Source organism: Orussus abietinus, unplaced genomic scaffold (genome assembly GCF_000612105.2).
Source record: "Orussus abietinus isolate OABI.00-Male unplaced genomic scaffold, Oabi_2.0 scaffold77, whole genome shotgun sequence".
Classification (NCBI taxonomy): domain Eukaryota; kingdom Metazoa; phylum Arthropoda; class Insecta; order Hymenoptera; family Orussidae; genus Orussus; species Orussus abietinus.
In genome coordinates, this window is record NW_019394245.1 from 390,729 (window position 1) to 412,755 (window position 22,027).

At 39.5% G+C, this 22,027-nt stretch overlaps 4 protein-coding genes across 6 annotated transcripts in view; 2 read left to right on the forward strand and 2 right to left on the reverse strand.

The window, feature by feature from the left end:
• Window positions 1–735: 735 nt before the first annotated feature.
• LOC105694645 lies at window positions 736–10,734 on the reverse strand. The gene is made up of 7 exons (XM_023433039.1): window positions 10,380–10,734; window positions 9,125–9,353; window positions 6,654–7,122; window positions 4,032–4,343; window positions 1,920–2,097; window positions 1,009–1,117; window positions 736–936 (listed from the first exon to the last, which is right to left on the reverse strand). The coding sequence occupies exons 2-7, from the start codon at window positions 9,219–9,221 to the stop codon at window positions 860–862; spliced, it is 1,242 nt and encodes a 413-aa protein (XP_023288807.1). The 5' UTR covers window positions 9,222–9,353; window positions 10,380–10,734; the 3' UTR covers window positions 736–859.
• Window positions 10,735–11,219: 485 nt separating this feature from the next.
• Window positions 11,220–15,908, forward strand: LOC105694721 (transmembrane protein 115). Of its 2 annotated transcripts, none has more exons than XM_023433042.1 (5): window positions 11,220–11,236; window positions 12,193–12,796; window positions 13,144–13,399; window positions 13,469–13,645; window positions 13,737–15,908. In XM_023433042.1, the coding sequence occupies exons 2-5, from the start codon at window positions 12,346–12,348 to the stop codon at window positions 13,942–13,944; spliced, it is 1,092 nt and encodes a 363-aa protein (XP_023288810.1). In that variant the 5' UTR covers window positions 11,220–11,236; window positions 12,193–12,345; the 3' UTR covers window positions 13,945–15,908. The 2 variants fall into 2 exon arrangements, with proteins under 2 accessions (XP_023288810.1, XP_012271067.1); XM_012415644.2 differs by lacking the exon at window positions 11,220–11,236 and adding an exon at window positions 11,920–12,085.
• Window positions 15,909–16,177: 269 nt separating this feature from the next.
• On the reverse strand, window positions 16,178–18,329 carry LOC105694720 (E3 ubiquitin-protein ligase Hakai). Its single transcript, XM_012415643.1, has 5 exons — window positions 18,189–18,329; window positions 17,919–18,030; window positions 17,473–17,790; window positions 17,207–17,395; window positions 16,178–17,132 (listed from the first exon to the last, which is right to left on the reverse strand). The coding sequence occupies exons 2-5, from the start codon at window positions 18,018–18,020 to the stop codon at window positions 16,467–16,469; spliced, it is 1,275 nt and encodes a 424-aa protein (XP_012271066.1). The 5' UTR covers window positions 18,021–18,030; window positions 18,189–18,329; the 3' UTR covers window positions 16,178–16,466.
• A 438-nt stretch (window positions 18,330–18,767) lies between these two features.
• The window catches only part of LOC105694698, a 54,433-nt gene continuing 51,173 nt past the window's right edge, over window positions 18,768–22,027 (forward strand). For both annotated transcript variants that reach the window (XR_001103540.2, XM_012415602.1), the window contains exon 1: window positions 18,768–19,015. The gene's annotated coding sequence lies outside the window, so the exon portion shown is untranslated. The remainder of the gene's footprint in view (window positions 19,016–22,027) is intronic.

Sequence of the window (22,027 nt, forward strand, 5' to 3'; positions counted from 1 at the left end):
ATTTCTGCCATACATTGTAAGGACAAATTGCAAAATTCTTTATATAACTGGGATAACCCGTTTTCAATATAGATTTATTTGAAATTTTGTTAAAATTGTGGATTTGGTCAATGGATACCACCAACCTATATCATGCCCCGGCAATTGTAACAATGTTTAAGGAAAGATAAGTGTACGCGAAAGACAGATATTCGATTTAAGGGGGTGTGAAAGTGGCACCCGCAAGCTCAATCGTTTATAACACTTTTCTCCGAACTGTGTGTCTCAAATCGTTTCATTCTTTGAGACGTGAATATAGAGAACCTAAGGTAGGTCCTGAAACTCGCGAAATTTCATTTTCATAAACTATTTTTAAAACACCTATAAAGAAATTTGAAAAGAATTGAAATTTCATCAGCTTCAGGACCTTCCTTATAGTCTCCCTATTCACGTTGTAAAGTTTCAAATTATTCGGTAAATCGAGTTGGGAAAAAAGTTTTATGAACAAACCTCTTCTACGCCACTTTCACATCACCTTAAATGCGCGAATCATCCATTGACATATAAAAATACATAACGAACAATTTTTAGTTAAGGTTTCATATTTTCGTTTTAAATATAAGTTTATGCCTATTGGGTAGGACTTGAGGAGTGGATGCCTAAACTTGTACGGGAATTTGTCTTCTTAAATTAATGAAATTATACGCCAATGTAATGTTTTATTGATAAAAACGAAGTCAAAATTAGTTTCAGGTTTGGGGTAGAAGTCGTAATAGAAAGAAAATCGAGTCAAAATGAAAAGTTGATCGAAGTCGCCGAAAGTGGGAGACCAGTCGAGTCGAATTCGCAAGTAATATAGATGGAGCAATCGGTTCTCAGGTTACATGGGAGTTTGCAGCACGCCTGCTCCCGCACCGTAACCGTATCCCTGAGGTCCAAAGTTCCGGACGTAGCACTCTGCAAGGTAAATGAAAACTTAGGAGTTGGATTGCGGTCAACGCGCACCGATAGCCGCTTAATGGTACTGACGTTTGCAATAAATCTCGCCGCAGTTCTCTTGGTAGGTCAACGGCTCTAGAGGTTTGCGGCAACAGAAGCAACTGAAACAAATGTTGTGGTACGGTACCCCGGACACGATCTGCAAAAAAGAAGCAACGATGGCGTCGGTATAAAGCTGAACTAGTTCAACATTGGCTGTCGTTGGGTGAAATCATAGGTCGCTTTTCGTCACGTGATATATTATATCGGCAACTTCCTTTCCAATTATTGCAAAAATAAAGTGCAAGGAATTATTCGTCCTAAACGCGAAATCATGTCAGGAGATACGACACAGTGTATCGAAGTCGGCCCCACTTTTGGAGTCCAAGATCTTCGGTTTTCGTTTAATCTAATGCCGAGAGGATCTTCTCGGTAAAACTTTGAAAGTATACGTTATCGTCTGCCAGCGGGTCTGCTAGTCATTATCGCGTTAAGAATGTCCATTTTGTGTAATATGCGCGCATTGTTGCTGCACGTTGGATACCGTAATTGTAAAATTAAAATCATTTTAAGTTATTTAGATGGTTGGAAATGTTGTGGTCACGTAGTATCGGAATTCTTACGTTTCTCGCAAGTATCGTTAGATCAGCGAAAAACCGAGATCCCTGGGTCCCGATTCTGTGGAACCGACCGTAAGCGTCGTGTCTCTTTATATTACTTCGTCGATCTACAGTTCCTGCAATTTGAATCAGAAGGATCGCCGGTAGCGTTCTGTAAAAGTCGTTTTCGAGTAGCCAAAACCGTTCAGTGAGTAAACGGGTTTAACATTTCGAGACATATTTCAGGCAGTTTAACAGAAGCAATCGAGATTTCACGCAGAATCGCTCAAACAAAAAGTCTTTCGAGTCGGAGCGAGGAAAACATCCGGAAGCCCCTTTGTCATTTATCTTGTACCGTCGTACCTGCATCTCTGCCTGGTAAACTTTCCGACCGCAACGCTGACAGTCCAAGCCTCCTCCGAGGCACTCGCACCCAGGTGGAAGTTTCGGGGCACAGCAACGGCCTCCACCTCCGCCGTCGTCTTGCCGGGGATCGCAGCATCCGCCGCCACCCGCGGTTCGTCCTCCGGGACTCCTGGACCTGCACACACAAACGAAATCATCTTTAAAGCACGGGAGCACGGAGTTCGGATCTCTTACCGACAGCTGGAGCCCTCGCCTCCGCTCATGCCGGACATGCTCGCAGGTGTTCCCGGGATCTGCGGAGACCTACAGCAGGGCGGCTGAGGCGCGCAAGGTCGAGGTGGAGAACACGGAGAACCGCCCACGCAGGGGTGCGGCAAGCACGGCGGGGTGTTGCACGGTCTCAGGGGCATGCAAACCTGCCCGGGCTTTCCACAGCCTCCGCGGCATCCGCTTCCGCAACAACCACCCCCGCCGCAACTCTTCGACTCGGCGGTACACGGCGGCGTGCAGCGTCTCTTCTTTCTACAAACTGGCCGACATCCGGCCGGGGGGCAGCAGCCCTTCCTTCCGGCGCAGGGCGGGGAGCAGGCAACGGTGGAGCACGGGGATGTGTCGTCTCTTTTGCAGGGATCGGGCTCTCGAGGTGGGCAAGTCTCGTATCCGGTGTTACGGGGATTGCCGCAGCCCGTGGAGGCGCAGGCACCTTCCGAGGCTTCCCCGGGATCACGGCATCCTCCTGCCCTCTTCCCGCAACATCCTCCGTCTGATAAATCGCTCTGGAAATGCACTCTAGCCGTACCTGCCGACGACCCGCAGCAGCCTCCGCTTCCACCTGAACATCCGTAGCCGTCGTTATCGGTTCGATACTTGCCAATATCTGTGTGGTCACACCTACCGAGCATATTTCTGCCACCACCGCCTCCACATCCTCCGCCACCGCCTCCACATCCACCTCCACCGCCTCCACATCCTCCGCCACCGCTTCCACATCCTCCGCCACCGCCTCCACAGCCACACCCCCCGGTACCACTGCCATAGCCATTGCCCGTGACTCCTCCGCAGCAACCTCCGCTGCCTCCACCACCACAACCACCGCAGCCTCCACGCATCCTGTCATCCTCGTCGGTATCTAAGGCGTTAACGTTATCGTCCTCGTCCCCGGAGACGTCGAATTGATGGCATCCTTGGTGCTCTTCGACCGCACTCGACCCGTTGCAATTGGTCCCAGCAGTGGAGGGTCTGGTAAGGATGTGGTCATCCATCTCGCAATAAGATCTGTGTTCTTTCGCTAGGATGTTGCCGATGGTATAGGGGTCGATGTGGTCGCTCGGTACCACGGAAGACCCACTGGAAGCGGTCACGTAGGTCTCGTTTTCTTCGGGAACGTCGCTGCAAAAGGACACCCGCCTCCTTGGTGGCGGCGTGTAATGTGGCGGCAGTGGTGGGTACGTCGATCTCGGTTTTGGCGACATTAAGTTACACCTGAACCCCTCTGAATGATCTCTAGTTGCACCCTGGCGTTGGAACGCGATCGGCGGGGCTTGTCTTCCGCTTGGACCGGAAACACCTAAGTTACAACCTACTTTCTCTGCCGCGAGTTGTCTCCTGGATTCCCCGAAATCGTGTTCGCTGATCGACTCCAAATTCTCCTCTTCCAAAGTCTCCCCGAAGCTGACCGATGCCATTCGACAGCTATTAATCATCACTGTGGAGTTCTGGGGTGCAGTTGCACCTGCTGTGGATAGTCAATTTACAACGTGTTCCTCCCCGCTTGACTCCCACCTCGATGACCCTGTCCTAGGAATCTTGTAAGCTATTCCGCTATGTACTGCGCATAAAATGCGCTAATATAATTCAGGTAATCAGCATCCGGCAAAAACACATCGCCTTAGTAAAACGTATGTAAAAAATAGTTTATGGCGTTAATAAAATCTTATAATTTGAATTTGATATTATATCTATGTTCTTATTCGTGAGATTGTATTTGCCATAGAGAGTGTCGTGCATTTCAATTCGATGTTAGTTCCATACGATTTCTAGGTCAATGATAGATGTCAACCGACATTCCCGTCTTGCAAATGCAGTCTCTAGGAACAATTATGTTTGTACCTCAAAGATGGTCGAGGATGGACGAAGGTTGTTGGTGGATTGTTGTTGAAATTTTTACTCTCCTGAGGCAGTTGTTGCTGTTGCGAATTATGGGACTGGTGGTTATGTTGTCGATATTGGTGTTGCTGTTGCTGTTGCTGAAGCGCTGAGCGGCAAGGACTTCCAAGTCTGTGAGGGGCTGCAACTTTAACTCCGTTGATGTTGCAATGATGTACACTGGTTTCGTTCGTGCAAACACAATTGTTTCGGACACCGGAAGCTGAAGATGGCCGAGCAGGTCGTTTTCCTGCACACGGCTGACTCGCAAAGGTGCTGCAACAGTAATAAATTGACCATCTTCATATTTTATCACTATGTCGATTGCCCACACATATATCGTGTCAGACTTAATATTCTAGAGATTATTAAAAAAAAGAAACATTTCAGTATGAACTACTGCGATATTAATTACCATTCGCTTACAAATGTAATAATTTTAAAAAGTACTCAACTCAGTACCGTATAACATAAATTTCACTAGAGAAATACTTGAAATAATTATTTTTGTGTACTAATAATAGTATATTAATATTATTGAAAAAAAATGACAAGTCCCTTAGTAAATTTAATAATTTTTGGAGACATTAATTCATTTGTTAAATATTCCAGAGCAATAAAGACAGAATTTTTCTGCACCACATTAAGTATCTACCCTGAGCGAAAAATTTACTTTCTAGGAGAAAGTCATTAATTATGGTAGTCTAAATGATTCTTTCTAAAGAAATTTGCTAAACAAAAGCCGATTTTGCAGAAACCATCGGTGATGCGACTCAAACTATAACAAGTAGGTGTCAACTGGAAATGAGTTTGCGAAAAGAATTTCTTGTTCAAAATTGGTATCAAGTAATGAAAACGTCAATGGAAGTTACATGATATTTTGTACATGTTACATTTAATCTAAACAACCTCACACTTCATATAAACAATTATTAATAACGATTAAATTTTGTATGAAATTAATGCGAAAATGAGGTCACCAGTAATTGTTAGAAGTATGAAAGAAAACATAAGATACATAGTAAACCTATCAAATTCTAGTCTGGTACAACAACATTACTATCTATCATCTATCTCTACTCATTCAAACGAATCAACTATTCATTCAAAGGCATTAATGTACAAAAAATCTAATGAACTTGGATAAAAAGATCTCGGTGAAGCTACACAGAAATAAATAATTTGGATACAGTACAGCGACATGGTTAAAATATCGTGGTAAGTGAAACCACACAAATGGTGAAACTGATTACATGGAAATATAAATGTAACCTTGCCAATAGTTACTGTATCCATGGTGCTACGCTAAAAAGTTGCAGTAGTGAACACCATTTGGAATGATAATATTAAGGTGATATGAAAGGGTCATTCTATACATCAAAAAGTTAAAATATTTATAAAACTTTTCTCCAAACTGGGTGCACCGTATCATTTAAAACATTAACACGTGATTCTGGAGGCCCTAAAGAAGAACCCGATGCTCGTCAAATTTAATTTTTTAAAAAAACATTTTCTTTATTTAGCCTAGACTATAACTAAAATCACATTTTTTTTTTTTTGTGAAAAATGAAATTTTACAAGCATCGCGTTCTTCCGTAGGGCCTTCGTAATCACGTGCTAGAGTTTCAAATGATTCGATGCACCCAGTTTGAAGAAAAATGTTATAAGTGATATTTTATGATATATAAATGAAATTTTATAAATTATATATATATAAAATGAGCCTTTTATAACACCTCAACTATATAAAGCGGTTATGATAAATAGTAAAGTACAAAGTTTATCTGGGAACTGTAATCATAATAATAGTAAGATTTCACACGTTGTAAGGTTGTTCTACGTTTTCCTATGTGGATGCAGAAACAATGATTTGCCATCATTAGTTTCGACAGGTAGCGAGACTTTCTCACAGGTGATATAGATAGCTCGTTTGTTTATAAGACCTGTTACTATTCTCCGCATTTAAGTTGTAATGACGTTCCGTGTATAACACTACCCCTACCCGAAGAAGGGACAAAAGGGAAGCGATCATCGAGAAAGTACAGTTTTGAGCATCGAATGATAGTTTACAACTTAAGACAGAAATATATGAGAACACTGACAGGCACATAAGTATAATGTGGACAATCACAAAAATTGACCATTATGTCGACGGTAAATTTCCAAATGGACATTCCCAACCCTGCATAACGGTAGAACAAGTCGTTCCTTGTAGATACCTCGATTAAACGGTGAAGTAGCCCTATGTTCTTTTTACTATTTTACTAGTTACTGTAACGTCGCACCAAGGTTGTCCCATACATTGCCTTACAAAATGATTACGATTATCATAACTGTGATTTTCCTGACCATTCCCTTTTTTTCTCCATATAAGAATAATACTCAAGAAAATGGAATATCACTTGAAATTTGTATTCATTTAATTCAGTCAATAATCAGTCTTGTTCCCAGCAGCAAATAAAAATCCCTTTGACCCAAGAGCGTTCGGTTGCTTGGAAAGTTATTTCGTCGCTCAGGGTAATCGGTACATCAAGAGATCCTTTTTGTAGGAACGAATACGAGGATAGGTCGAGGTCTGCGATAAACCTTTGAGAAGCAGAGTGCTGTCGATTGTACCAAGCAGTTACAGCCGTAGGGCTGGGCGGGGGATTGAGGGTCGTGACCGAGCTGACGACCCCCAGGTTCGAGTAGTCGCTTTCGGAGCAACGTCTGCCGTCGACCTCGAGCCGATAATCGGGCTCCTCGTCCTCGCCACCACCACCGTGGAGCCTCCGCTTATTATTCGATCCTCTGGGGTCGCAGTGCGGTTCGCCCAAGGCGCTCTCCTCGCAGCAGCAGCAACAACAGCAGTCCGTTAATGATTCACAAGCCGATGCCGGGACGACCGGAGCAGCTGGTGTCGGGATTCTCGGCTCCGCTGGCGGGACGATTCGGCTAGGAGGAGGTGATGGAGGTTGCACCGTGGAGGAGAACAGCCTTGTACAACAATTCCTGCAGAACAGCTCCCCGCAGTGTGTCGTCACCGTACAACTATCTAGCAGCTTTCGACAGTTACCTGAAACATTGATACGACTTTTGTACCAAAGGTTATTTGAAATTGGTCCAATTCTATTATTTCGTTAAAAAGATTTGGGGTGGTTAAGGTGAAGTGAAACACGTCGAGGAACTTGATCGACGACGATAAAGAAGATTATTCTAAATGCTTACGTTGCCGACGTTCGTTTTTATATTGACAGCTGTATCGAATAATATTGGATATTGTACCAAATGGCATGCTCAATCTGTCGTTTTCGTACAATAAATATCAAGAAATCGAAGTAAAACTCCAGACATCCTCTGGATTCCCATCGTTTTAGCATAGAAGCGCATACAACACTTTTCTTGCCTTTATCCCGTTCAAATGCGAGTTTATCGATTACCAGAGTGTTCTAAATTGTCATAAAATTGTCCTGACCCATTCGTTTCTCATATCAGAACCTTCGATAATTGTATATGGATCGAAATATGAGTGCTCGACGCCATTTTGGTTCTGGTCTGGGCAAAGTTAAAAAATTTGTCTCCAAAAATCCAAATTTTGAATGTGTCAGGACAATTCTTAGGTGATCAGGAGCGACGTGTCAAAGTTTCGGACAGTTTGGTCTAATACCCTTAAAAAAAAGTATTGTATTCGAATCGACTGATTTGAAGAGGGTTTCACTTCACCTTAAAACATTTTTGCCACTGTATGCCACTGCAGTGGCTTCCACACGGGAAAAAGAAATGAACGGTCAGGAAAACCACAACTGGAATAACCTTCCTAGGAGGTTATGGCAAACGGAGTAACTTTGAAAAGAACAAAATATATAAAGAGGTTTCGATAAACACGGTAAAACAACTCGTTACTTGAAGTTACCTTGACTAAATGGCGAAATAACCCTTGCCATGTTACGCTGGATGCTGTAACTACCTACCCTGGTTGTCCCAAAATGGTTACAATTACCACAATTGTGGTTTTCCTGACCATTCTTTTTTTTTTTCGTACATCTATGCCACCTTTTTGAGCAATATGCCGCTATAGTGACTTCCCACTCAGACCTCTTTTTGAACGGTATATCACTATAATAGCTCACTTTTTTTTTTCTAATGTAAATAAATTGTGTAACGTTTGACGTAAATTTTAATGTATAGTGGGAAGCGGTAGATATAAATTGAGAAGGAGCTCTTTGTACAGGGGTACAGCTTCACGACCAACTCCGTTGTAGCTAAAAGATTAAGGTGATACAAAAGTGGCACCTCGGGCGTCAATCGGTTATGAAACTTTTCCCCGAACTTGTACTAAATAATTTGAAATTTTGCCACGGGAATATAATGGAAATATGGAGACTCTAAGGAGAATCCTGACTCCCATGAAATTTCATATGCTTTCAATTTTGTTTTTAAGCTTTTTTTACATTTTTTGTAACACATGAAGTTTCATGGAAGTCAGGATCTTCTTTAGGATCTCCATATTCACGTACTAACATTTAAAACGATTCGATATACCCTGTACGGAGAATAGTTTCATAAACGATGAACCCCTCGGATGCTATTTTCACGTCCCCTTAAGAAAGGAAATAAATAGCATGCGATCAGTGACTTGTAAATGGATATCGACAATTCATAACTATGATTATTACAAATTATTAATAAAAATTCGTTAATACACCCCTGAAGTAAAATGTAAAAGAAGATGGTTAGATACTTTGCTTATTTTATAATTGAATTTTTATGGAAAATGTAAATTACATATTGTCACTGACGTTAAGGCGTATCAAATTCAATTTCTGTGGCGCATATAGTAGGAGTACTAATAATTGAGTTGACGTACAAGAGATTTTATATTTGTCACGTGGACGGTTCTTCATCCTTCTCTGATAGGAAATGAAAAGGAAGAGAGAGCAAGTAAAAATGAGGTGTTGGGTGATATAAAGCTTAAAAGGGGATTTACTTAATATGGAGCACTCCCGAAAGCACTATCGTAGACGATAGGAGCCCAGGCGTTAGGAAGGCAAGTATTACCCACAAAAGTGCATACTAACGGCACGAGAAGCAGAAGGTGTGCCAGACTTTTCCAAGGGCCAATTTCTCCTCGGCGAAGTAAACCTCGCGAAGGCAACGCGGGCAAACTCCGGGCATTTATCAGTCGTAATATGCAACTGCGTTGCTATGCACGAGCGAGCCGACAGATCCAGGAGTTCACGTCGAGTGAATTCTTTTTCCTCTTGAAACAGACACGGTTTATGGAAGTAATCGTCTGTGAGTACGGGTCTGAAAAGCAGGAAAAACGGTACACTTGGGAAAACTTCTTAACTCAACGACCCCGTATAATTGACTATATTTCATTATAAAAACCGTAACGCCGCGATTTGTATTATTCTTGTATAAAAAGCCGATTATTTCAATTCGTAGAAAAACGATTATGCGAAAGGGATTAATCTTTGTTACGTGTGTGTAGTTGTAATTTCTTAAGGTGAAGTGAAACCCCCTTCAAATCAGTCGATTCGAATACAACACTTTTTTTAAGGGTATTGGACCAAACTGTCCGATACTTGGACACATGACTCGTGATTGTCTAAGAATTGTCCTAACACCTTCAAAATTCGGATTTTTGGAAAACATTTTTTAACTTTGCCCAGACCAGAACCAAAATGGCGTCGAGCTCTCATATTTCGATCGATATACAATTATCGAAGGCCCGGATATGAGAAACAAAACGGTCGGGACAATTTTACGACAATTTAGAACACTCTGGTAATCGATAAACTCGCATTTGAACGGGATAAAGGCAAAAAGTGTTGTATGCGCTTCTATGCTAAAACGATGGGATTACGAGGTCTCGGAGTGAAAATTTAATTGTCCTGGAAATCACAGATGGCGCAAGGTGTCCCTCTGCAATCAATTAGGGCCCCAGAAAGCATGAATCCAGAGGGTTTCTGGAGTTTTACTTCGATTTCTTTATAATTATTGTACGAAAACGATAGGTGGCGTATACCATTAAGAAATCTTCTTTATCGACGTCGATCAAGTTCCTAAACGTGTTTCACTTCACCTTAAGGTCACAATCTACTATTGAAGCCTGTCCAATAGTTTTACGTCACAGGATAGAAGCCTATCCAGTGACGTAAATCCAAGATTGTGGTCTTAAGAAATGACTTTACTACACTTTTATTCAGCTTAGGAGACAACGAATTCCAAGCTTCAATGGATAATACATATTTTGCATTTATTCAGAGGTATATTATAACGCAAGTGTACTGACCAATCATCTAAGCGTCTTCAATATAATAAAATTACCTGGTTAAAGATATAACTCAATGAAGTCTGTAAAATGAGGCAATCCTGTGATATATCGGTGGAAATTATTCTTGCGGAAATTAAAACTTCTCCACGGTGAGATGATTGTCTTGGGTGAAGAAGTCGATACATTTCAGACGGGCGTGATATTACGAGTAAGAGGCAGGCGTTAATTATTTTTAATTTAAAGAGCGCACGTAAACACTCCACATCTTTTTACAAACTATTCCTTTCGACGGTCTTGCTCGAGGTTGAAGAATTTTTAAAGCATTTAGAAACACAAAATCTTGGACTAACAACGATGAAACAAAACACGACTGATCGCCATGTTGATTCCCTTGATTGCCTTGTCTTCATACAAAGTCTTTGCGATCATTTCAAGAGTCAGTTCCGAGTCAATTCGGAATTATAGGAAATACTATTCTTACTCAAAATTAATTATCGAAGATATTATCCGAAAATAGGATTTTCTGAAAGGATAATATCAAAGTCTCTTCATAAAACATCATTATTTCTTATATTTGACTTCGAGTTACTGATCAATTTCTGCGACGAACTGAAGAAATCCAGTTGGGGCAAACTGTGCTAAATTTCAAGCTCGGTATAATTTTTAAAAGGGTGCCCATCTCCACTACAAGAGCAATCGCAGATGCACTTTATTTACGGCCGACCTGTGCCTGAAAACCTTTTATCTCGTCTATCCTTAACGCTCTGTTAATTGCTTTTACTAATTGAACTTCATTTCCGGCTCTTAATAATTAAAGCTACTCCTTTGTGCCGTTGAACGGGATAAAAGCAACGTAAATACTTTTTTCGTTTGCAGGAAGATTAACTCTGCCCGGACAATATAATGGTCTGTATGTACATGTTTCTTATACAACAATATTCAATTCGCAATTAAATAATATTGGGCAATTAATGTCACTCGTTTATTTTATTCAATTTCAACGATCAAGGTCTGCCAACCAGCAGTAATATGTCTATTTTTATTCATCGTTACATAAGAATTTCTTAATTAATTTATAAAAATGAATTCATTACAATTCGTATACAACGGAGTAAAATGAATCTGTAATTCAGCGCGTATAATTCCAAAAATTATAGATGTAATTAGCTCACAATCCGTCTTATTTCTTTACCGGCTTTCCTAAAAAGTCCCATCTTGAACTTAATGCAAGCGATTCTACTAATTATAACGAGAAATACTGACAAATTGTAATTTTAATGAGAAAACGATTGAATGCTTCTACGTTTACTTCACGCGCGGCCACTTTTTTTCTTAATGCAAAGGCCTCTATCATTTCATTTACTTATTTAACAACAAGAGGAAAAAGGATGAACAAATGGACATTCAGAAAATTCGTAGCGATTGAAAATTGCCCCCCGCTGTTTCTAGTGTAATTTATTTTTTTGTGGCAACAAAATTTGCGCATCCATCAGCGCACTCTGGTAGCCAAGATAGAAACACATGCTTGATTAACGCGATAATGCAATGGCCGAGCGGGTCGAGTGGAACCTTGCCGTCCGCAGCGATCTGGTCGGTACGATAGAAAGCTGCCATGCGCAAGCGGTACATACGAATGCAGAAACATTCTCGACTCAAAATAAGAAAACGGTGTCACAAAAGTCGTGCCTGATTCCGGCTTAAAGATATAGAAATTCCAGGAACAGAAGTTAATCGGTGAAGTCAGCTCCATTTATGAAAGGTGAATAAACTGAGCGAGATTGGCGCGCAGGGCTGTTCGTTGAGACTGCGCCGCATTCGGTACGTAAAATGTTTGGATTTTTCTAACGGATTATTTGTAACCGACAGATTTCCTGAAACGGGCCGTCAAGAGTTTTGGGTGGCACGCGTCCGCGGCTCTGTGTGCTCGCGCGGTGCTGGGGATGCGCTCGTGGCGAACGTCAGGTGACAGCACAGGTTAACTCTTGAGTTGAAAGAGGTTAAGGAGCTTTTTCCGTGGTGATGACAGCGATCAAGGGCTTGGGGAGGAACATACCCTATCTCCGTCAACAGTTCGCAGCCTTCCTAGGAAACATGAGCAATAGCGTAAAATTCATTTGCATCGTCGTACTCATCTCGTATTGCCTCTCCTTCTCGGAGGATGCTGTGAAGGCGCTGAGCGTAACGCCAGGTTATCTGTTGCCTCCCGCGTTCTGGATATGGACTGCCTTTACCTTCTGCTTCCTGGAGATGCACTTCTGGGAGGTGTGCGTCGACATCATCACCATGGGGCTCTGCAGCAAGCTGATAGAACCCCTCTGGGGAGCTCTGGAAATGATGACTTTCTTCGCCATTGTAAATGTTGGAGTTGCGGTGCAGTCCGCATTGTTTTACCTTTTTCTTTACATGTGCACCAGTGATACCGATTTGCTGTTCGATGTACATATTCACGGACTTGCAGGCTATATCGCAGGTATTTGAACTCGTAAAAGTGTCATTTATCCTTTGCATAAAAATGGTAAATGTTATGGACGTAGAATTGGCGCGATTAAAAATTGTTGGAGTAGTGGTAGTCAACATTGCTTGCGTAATTGGTTTTTCGTAGTTTGTATACCATTAAATACCATTAAATATGGGAGGGAATCGGCCAAAAGAAGATTGTTATTCAAATGATTTTAAGGACACTTTAAAAATAATTTTGTCATATTATAACAACTGTGTTATTCAAATGTTCAAATTATAGGTGAAGTTGCACGTAAAATGTTACATTTGTTTGATAATCTATTGACGTTTTATATCTTGTACCGATTACTGTTTCAGGAGTAACCGTGGCTGTGAAACAAATTATGCCAGATCATATTTTAATTAAAACTCCTATGGGAAAAATCACAAATCGGAACATTCCTCTTATAATATGGATGGTTGGGTTGTCACTTTGGCTACTGGGACTATTGGAAGGCACGTACCCAACCATGTTTCTCAGTGGTTTACTAGTATCATGGATCTACTTGAGATTTTATCAAAGGCATAGTAATGGTACTAGAGGGGATATGGCAGACAATTTCACATTTGCAAGGTAATTTCATAATTGATGCCTTAACCGTTTTTTTGGTGATGATGAGACTATTGTTAATTTTATTTCCAGTTTCTTTCCAAATGTTTTACAACCGCCGATCGCAGTTGTCAGCAACACGATCCATGGATTTTTCGTCCGTATGGGAATTTGTAAGAAGGTGGTTCGACGGTTTGACATGTCCAATGCACCTCCGGGTCTTGTCATTAACTTGCCTGGTATCGATCCTCATGACAGTGAAAGACGCCGGTAATTTTATTAAATACTAACAACTTTTGTTATTTAAAACAATTACGGAACATAACATTTTTTGTAACATATAATATTTATTAATTTACAGGCAAATTGCATTGAAAGCTTTAAGTGAACGATTAAGCAAAGACCACACAAAGTCGTGGCAACAAGATAGAAGTAAGAAACATTCTCCTGTACCTCCAGCAGTTTCGATACCAATTCCCGAATCGACTGCTCCAAAACCACTTGCCTCTCCTCTTATTCCCCAAATCAATGTCAACATTCACAGTCATCCATCCACTTCGGCAACGTGATCCTCTTAAAGAAACTGATTTCAACGAGTCTATGCTTTAGATCGCCAAGAAACTTCTAGGTATATTTGCGTACGTAAAACGGGTATCAGTACGGAAATATTGGAGGAAATGACTGAACCCTAAGACTACGTATCTTTATGCGCAAATACATTTTTATTTACTTATTCCTGTTGAAAAAGTTGAAAATATCTAATTCAATGTGAGTTACATTAGATCATAAAACAATGAATTTTATGTGTTGAATATTAATATTAACAGGTAATTGTGCTTCTTTTGAGATATGTAATGAAAGGTTGTCAAAATTACTTTGACAGTTTAAAAATGTGTCGGTTAAATCGTTATGAGAAACAAAACCCAATCTAATTATCTATTTTATCACATTTATTAAGATTAAATAGAACAACACATTTTTTTTAATGGATGTGATCAAGTATATTCTGGTAACGAATACTAAATATATAATTTTGATTGTTATGGTTGTCAGGAGAATTTAGTGTTATAACAGTCACTGAAAGCAGACAGCCAAAAAAATGTTAATTTCCTATGGAATATCATTGCTTTTTAAGTATTACAACTTATAGAAACAAATTTCCAAATTTATAGGCTACGGCAGATCTCGGACAAAACTGATTAACACTTTTTTCTGACGTTGATTTTGAAATAGGCTTTTGTAAGTTTTGCAAGGAATTTGATGATTCAATATGAAGTTGCAGATATATTGAAATCAGTTCCTTTACGTTAGTCTAGAGTAACGTTTCAGTACTCACAACTCATTCGTATATTAATCCATTGTAGAAATACATTTCTAGACACATTACACTGCTTATTACATTCTACCAATTTCATTTCAATCATTTTCTATCACAAAATACTTCACTTTATATTTGTTGATTTCATTTACATCTAATTAAAAAAAAAAAAACTGCTATTTACTATATTGTTACGCTTTATAGATTTTCTGTACATATTAAAGTAGAAAACAGAAACGGTGTGCAAGAGTATAATGGTAGTCTCAGTGCTTCTTTCAAGACTGTGGCATAACAAATATTGATATTTTTGTACGCATTTGCAATTAATAATAGAAGAGTATCTTTAATATTTCCGTTGTGAACTTATTGTCATGAAATAAATTATGCAATCAACGTTTATATGAAGATAATAAAAGTGAAAATTATACTTTACAGTACGTTAAATATATCACCTAGGCCATATACAATTTCCAACGAATTCATCTTTCATTGCAATACAATGACAACAATTGTACGAATAAGTTGTGTGTACAATGAAGTGTGATGTTAAATGAGAAGGGAACAAGCTATCGTAGAAGAAACAGCGAGTGACGTATCGTAAACATACATGTGTGATGAATTGAGATGAAAAACTATTTTTATGTATAGTATGAGAAAATTCTTCAAATATTTAACTGTTTAAGCTGGATCATCTTGGCCTGGTACTTAAACAACACTTAACAACGTATCTAGAAATTTTGTAACTGAACGAGATTTCTTAGTCGATTACTGTTTTAGTACCAGTGTAAAATGAACTACAGAGTTGGAATGTGTAAGGCTAAGATTTGCGTGTGAATAAATCGAAACCGTCAGTGATATACCGTCGGAATCTGGCGTAGTATTAAGAACAATGGTATATTTAAGTGTTAAAATATAATTCACTTTGTAAATACAACGCAAGTGGTTAGAATGTACGATATTAAATTATATTGCCAAACCAATACATTCTAATCTTTAATCTCGTATACTGCTAAGAACGAATTTTTTAGAAAAGTGATGCCACGATGTGGTAGAAAATGATACTTTATTATTTGTATAAACCGTATTGATGTTAATAAACTTGTAAGTTTTACTATAAATTCTACAAACGTGAAACGTTTCCAAAGAAGATAAAAAGAATAATATGTATACTGTAACACTGTACATTTACATATTCAAATATAATGTTGGGTAGTAGAGGAATTTCGAATCAATACTACAATGCTATCTAAAAATTAGTGGCACCGATACTGTACTCGTATTAAACTGTTTTGCCTTATATTTTCTATCTCGAAGAGGATTAATTGTTGATAATCCTTCTTTAGTTATATCTACTGTAAATAGCATGAATAGCAGAATAAAGTGTAATTTATTCCAATATTATATCGTCCACATTGATCTTGCACAAACATGATGCATTTATGCGCTTGATACTGCAAAATATTCATTGAAAATAAATCTATATGTTTAAACGGTTAAGAAAATGTTTTTATTGCCGAATGAGCACAGTAAATGTTTAGTTGTCCCTTATCACGTATTTGTTTTAAACAGTATATTTGGGCAGCATAAATTTCAGACAGCTTAAAGCTGCAGGTTATGTGTGTATATGTATATATATGAATACAATCGCCAATATATACATTCACACATCAGTGACTAACACGATGTCATATTACGATTATCTCACTTTAAGACAGATAATCGATAACACGAACAGTAAATCTATTAAAATTTATTAAATCACTGTGGTGTGTCCTATCTATAGAACTGCTGTTGATGCTGAGTCCATTGCGGTTGAGGAGGTTGCTGCTGTGGTGGAGGACCGTACTGTGGGTCCTGTATGTACCCACTAGGTGACGGCCTGAGAGTACTCGGGGCAGAGGACACGTACTGCTGTTGGGGAGGTTGTGGCACATATGCGACTTGAGACGGATGTTGCGGTTGAGAATAATATTGTTGAGTTTGTGATACCGGAGGAGGAACATTGTACCCTCCGTATCCAACTTGTTGAGGATAATAGTGATGATTTTGTTGCGAATGTAGTTCGTGAGACGTTATGGTTGTATCTTGAATAGGTACCGTGATTAAATTAGTCCTCATTGGGGGGTTTGTTGGTGGTGGTGGTGGCGCAGAATTTTGAGAATAATTCTGCATGGGAATTATTGGTTGAGGTCTATGTTGTGGTCTGTGATCGACAGTTTGTTGATTCACTATAGAATTAACTCTGGGATCATTTCCCATTATTGGCTGTACCATATGAGATGGTACTTGTTTCATACGGCTATTTTGTATCGGTACAGGTGGAACTTTTGCCATCTGTGAATCAATCTCTGATTTTGAATGCACATACTGTGGCGGGTCCACTTGAATACCTTGAACCGGTTGAGGTGGAGCCGAAATATGTCGGTGATTGATATGAGCCTACAGATTAAAAAATATCACAAAACTTATAACACATACGATCATTAATAACTAAAAAGAACATGATATGAAACCTGTAAATCTCGTTGACTTAGATATGTCCTCCTGCAACCAGCATTTCCATATCTAGTACCACCATGGGTGCACATAAACACAGTACCTAAGCCCGTCTGCTCCACTCTAGAAACTTTTTCCATACATCGAGGACAGACTTTATCTTCTCGCTTAGCACATGATAAGCAAAACACATGTTTACAAGGAATCTGAAAGATTTAAATTATGTAAAACAATGTTTATTAATTATTATCAGGTCGTAAAAGTAGTAGCAAAAATCTCTAACCATTCTTCCATAGATTAGGATTGGCTTAAGACACTTATCGCAGCAATGTATCATTGGGTTAAGAACTTTTTCTCCAATGAGATTAACCCGATGATCCCAACGTAATCGCAACATCGGTTCTGGAGGTGCTCTATTGATAGTAGTAAAAGTTGGTGCTTCCAACTGGGATATATCTGCTTCTAAATCAAATTGCTGTTCCGGTAATGGTTGCTGAATCTGTTGTGGAGGTTGTTCATGCTGCTCGGGTTCTGCCCTATTTGTTTCCATTGGGGTTTCTTCTGCTAATTGAGGGGTTTCCTCTTCATCGCTCTCTATAACCTTTAACGATAAAATATAAATATATTTTAATGAGTTTCCTCATATTATAAATATATTTTGTACGTAAATGATATTGAATTACAGTAGCATACTTAGGTATAAAAGTACTTTAAACAAGACTTATTTACCTTGACTGCCTTTTTAGCTCGTCCTCTGGCTCGACCTCTTGGTCTGCCACGAGCCCTTCCTCGAGACCTACCCCTCATTCTTTTTCCACCATCTTCCTCCATTGCATAAACTCTGTAAAAACGTAGTTTTTTTTTTTCTTATAAAGAACTACATCACTTATTAGTTAAAAGGTTATGTCTACGCAGAATTATTTGCAATACAAAAATGTAGAAGGAAATAAACATGGTAATTGTTTACGACCACAGTTTTTACTAAACGCGAACACTTACTAGTTTAGTTTATGATACATGTAAATGTAGATTATTTAACGCAAACGTAACTGAACCGGGACAAAACGCATTATTTCTGATCATTCTTGATCATTGGCGTCATTGCATAGTTGTTTCCCAGCTGATGCAAGCTGATGAGACGCAGAGACGTTTCAAAATGACCAATGAGTTCAATGTCCTTAGACCTCTGAAACCTTACTCAAAACTGGAGTCTTTAAAATGGTTTCATCAATGTAGCACTGCCTTCCACAAAAGGAAATACAATATTTAGAGGGAAAATAAATTAACAAAACATTCAAATATTCAGCTGTGAGGCAAACTTAAGTACCTTATAAAGTAGAAAAAAAAGAATACGAGTCACTTTTAGAAATGTGCAGTCAAATAAATTCACTAAATGAGCAATAAATCTCTCTTCAAAAATGAATCTACTTACACGAGTCTCCGCGAGGGCGCCACGTTAGGTAAATCGTTCCTCAAATCATTGGTCTGCTCATCTTCAGCATCGCTTTATCACGGCGCCATCTGGCGGTTCGCGGTTCCGCGTTCCTCCGTCCAATTCCAAAATTAGTAAATAAAGATGGTGGCAAAGTTTGAGCCGTGTGCCATATCGTCGCTCGAAAAATGTCTGGTAAAATGAAGTGGAAACGAAAAACCTCGAGGGCCGCTGAGGAAGACTCGAAAGGAAAAGAAACCTAGTGCCAGCGACGGTACTATTAACCACATCCGGAGTGTAAATAAAGTGTACCGACGAGTTTCACTTCGGGACGGAACGAACGGGTGGCAGCCGCAAAGGAGGGATCGTTTCACTCCAGGGTTCGCGGAGTAAGGTATAAATTCGCTCTATTTATAGAAGGCGCGCCTAACGCCGGTTCCCATTCAGTATTTCTTGCCGATCGCCGGCGATCGACGTAGCGGCGACGTAAAATTTTGGGCAACGATGCGCCGCGAGAGTCTTCTCTCTCGTACTCGTCGTGGGCGGTCTCGATTGCCCAATAATCACCCGGGAGGAAAGTTCGTTCTCGCCCACGAGGCAACATATGTATTCTTTTTAGCTCCTCTGGATGATTTGCCTATCTGTACAGTTAAATAATTGGTACCATCGGAAAGGGTTCCTAAATATCAGGATGCTATTTTTATCGCCAGGAAACCTACATACCGACGACCCGTTGCACGATACCCACACATCGATACGTTTTAGTCAGACGGATTGACAGTCGGATTCTTCCTGAGCAGCGACTCTGTCTTCCCAGTAACATAGAAAACGTGTCCATATCGGTTCAAAAGTTCTTGTAAAAATGCAAGGAGTTTTCTGCTCGATACGCTTTTAACAGATGTGGCAGAGCACTCGGAAAGATTAATTATTAATACAGCTCCTGGCAATCGAGGAAATGGATTAACGTTATTCTAAAATGTAACTATGCATTGCTACCCGATAGAGAACTTTGTTTCCTTGTTGTCTTTTCTGTATATGTGGGTAAAGTTTAGTTTATTCCTTAAAAATTTAATTAATAGTAAAAGATTCATGGGGCCTATATGAAGCTTTTTAAATCTAGATTATTTGAAAAGAAAAGTATGTTGTTTCATAATTGTACAATTCCGTAACCTCACCTTCGTGTCAGTTTATGACCTTTGTCAGCTACAGCTTGTTGGCAAACTAAGCAGAGTTAAAAATAATTCCTAGGACGAGGTAGTAATCTTTTTAACGTCATTGTCTCTCGCTACAATTTATGTCCGGTGTCTCTCAGCATAGGTGATGATGTGTGCATTATAGCGGTATCAATCATTTTATTAATACACTTAAAATAATATAGACTTCTTAAGTACCTAGCCAGCAATCTTCCTCTCCCGAAGTATACAAAATGTTTATCCTATGCTTAGAATTCTCTAAACCTTCCAGCCAGGTTTCTATGATTCATATCCATCAACTACATAGCTACATTCGGGCACGTCGTCGTCATATTAAGCACATGAATACGTAATTCATTGTTGAATTATTAATGTTCTAAAATCCGCCACACCAGTCGTCCTATGCAGTATAAGGTCCTCCGTGCACGACACCATGATAACTGTATTTTAATAAAACCAGTTTCTTATAGTTGCTTTCCAAACCGACTTTACGTAAATTACCGCTTCGTTCGCCTCAACTCACTTTTATATTATACTCTACAAAGTAAAGCCATTAAAAATTGCAGGAAATTCGTTTTTGTAATACACGTGATGCAAGCCTGATTTCTGAAATTTCTTTCAATTCCTCTAAAAGAATAATTTCGTGTTTGGAAACCTTTCTTTCCTTCCGGAACACAGTCGCAGAAAAGTTCGTAAGTTTCGTTTCATTCTGATGTAATGGTTCAATTTTATTGTAAGTCCATTAGAGATAATCTAATCAAACGGTTACAGTGCACGAGTATCATCCTACGATCTAATACCACCCAGAGTAGCGTGAACTAGGAACCACTGCACATCAGATCCCAAGAATAATAGGGAAATTTAGGTCTGTTTTTAGCTTTCATGGAAATGGGCTATCGCCTGCTCTATCTAGTCCCCACACTCTAACGAACAACGCCGGCACGAAATCACTCGAAACGGGAGGCGCTAAAAGGTCAGCATCGATACTCGCCGCCTACAAATCCTCATCAGCGAAATTTTCCTGACTTCTGAGTTTAAAAAAAAAAAAAGAAAAATACTGACTCGTTACTACTCCCAGCTGACATCCGGGAAAATCTATTAATGTTTTTAGATGTCATAGAAATAGCCTGACGTCCATTAAAACTGTATTATTAAACATGTCTGTTTGAAATATAGCATACGAATAGTGGGTTTTCTTTTCCTCGAGGTTTCGAAATTTTCTATACAATTATGTTGGGAATTTTTGTCTACGAGGATACGAATTTCATAGGGAGTACGCACTGATTTCTAAATGTTATTTATTACTAAAGTGCGGTTTTCGCCTGTATGTAGGTATGTCACGATACTAATTTCACGCGATTTCGAAGATTTTTTTTTTTTTTAATCGAAAACCCCCGAAACATGTCCCCCATAAATCGACCCCAAGGATCTCATAAAAACTATCAGATCGAAAAAATTCCGATCGCATGATCGAGTTTCGCCGGTCGGTTGATCGTCATTTGAATTTCCGGTTTCGTAAGTTTCGATTACATCTGGGAGAGTTCATAAGTAATTTTGTACAAAAGTGCACGTACGAGGGTATAATTGTCATAAGATATGCATACGACTCAGATATTTACGTATGCTGATTTTCGATCACTTATATATACATGATCGCATGTATTTTGAGAAAAGCGCGTTGTAGGATTTATTAACATTTTTACTGATTTCTTTTCCCACCCTACCTCATTCAAAAATTTTCAATACTTTTCTACGAATTCTCATTCTCTTCGTTATTTCTCGAAACCACACGGTACACATATAAATACAGTAATGCACATTTGAATGGATTTCATTTTGAGTATCACTGTTTTTAATTTCAACGTGCATTTGTATTTGAAAAGTTTGAAACATCGAAGCATTTCTTGACACTGTCCGAAAGAAGGGTAATTTTTATTGTTTAATATATATTAAGTCGCTCCAAAATGTCCATCGTTTTTGTAGGTGAGTTCCGAAGTAGCATCACAGGGAGAGCACTGAAAGTTAGAGGATGAAAGACAAAGTAAAAGAAAGGAGCACGGATAAAGACACAACTTTTGGAATGACCTAATACTATACACGGAAACAAGAATCGGTAAAAGGTCAGCTTCGATACCAGCTGCCTAAAAATCCTTGTCAGCAGAGTTTGTGCGCACTTCTTAGTCGGCGGAAAAAATGATGTATGTACAGTAGAC

Bases quoted from the DNA above. Each gene is read 5' to 3' on its own strand.
- LOC105694645 (XM_023433039.1), bottom strand. From the start codon at position 9,221: ATGCCCGGAGTTTGCCCGCGTTGCCTTCGCGAGGTTTACTTCGCCGAG. The intron at 7,123-9,124 runs GTTAGTATGCAC...TCAATGTTTCAG, and splicing joins CACCTTCTGCTTCTCGTGCC to GTAACTGTCGAAAGCTGCTA. The intron at 1,118-1,919 runs GTACGACGGTAC...TCTTTTTTGCAG, and splicing joins TTTACCAGGCAGAGATGCAG to ATCGTGTCCGGGGTACCGTA.
- LOC105694720 (XM_012415643.1), bottom strand. From the start codon at position 18,020: ATGGAGGAAGATGGTGGAAAAAGAATGAGGGGTAGGTCTCGAGGAAGG. The intron at 17,791-17,918 runs GTAAATAAGTCT...TTATCGTTAAAG, and splicing joins GAGCTAAAAAGGCAGTCAAG to GTTATAGAGAGCGATGAAGA. The intron at 17,133-17,206 runs GTTTCATATCAT...TTTAATCTGTAG, and splicing joins TAAGTCAACGAGATTTACAG to GCTCATATCAATCACCGACA.
- LOC105694721 (XM_023433042.1), top strand. From the start codon at position 12,346: ATGACAGCGATCAAGGGCTTGGGGAGGAACATACCCTATCTCCGTCAA. The intron at 12,797-13,143 runs GTATTTGAACTC...TTACTGTTTCAG, and splicing joins ACTTGCAGGCTATATCGCAG to GAGTAACCGTGGCTGTGAAA. The intron at 13,646-13,736 runs GTAATTTTATTA...ATTAATTTACAG, and splicing joins CATGACAGTGAAAGACGCCG to GCAAATTGCATTGAAAGCTT.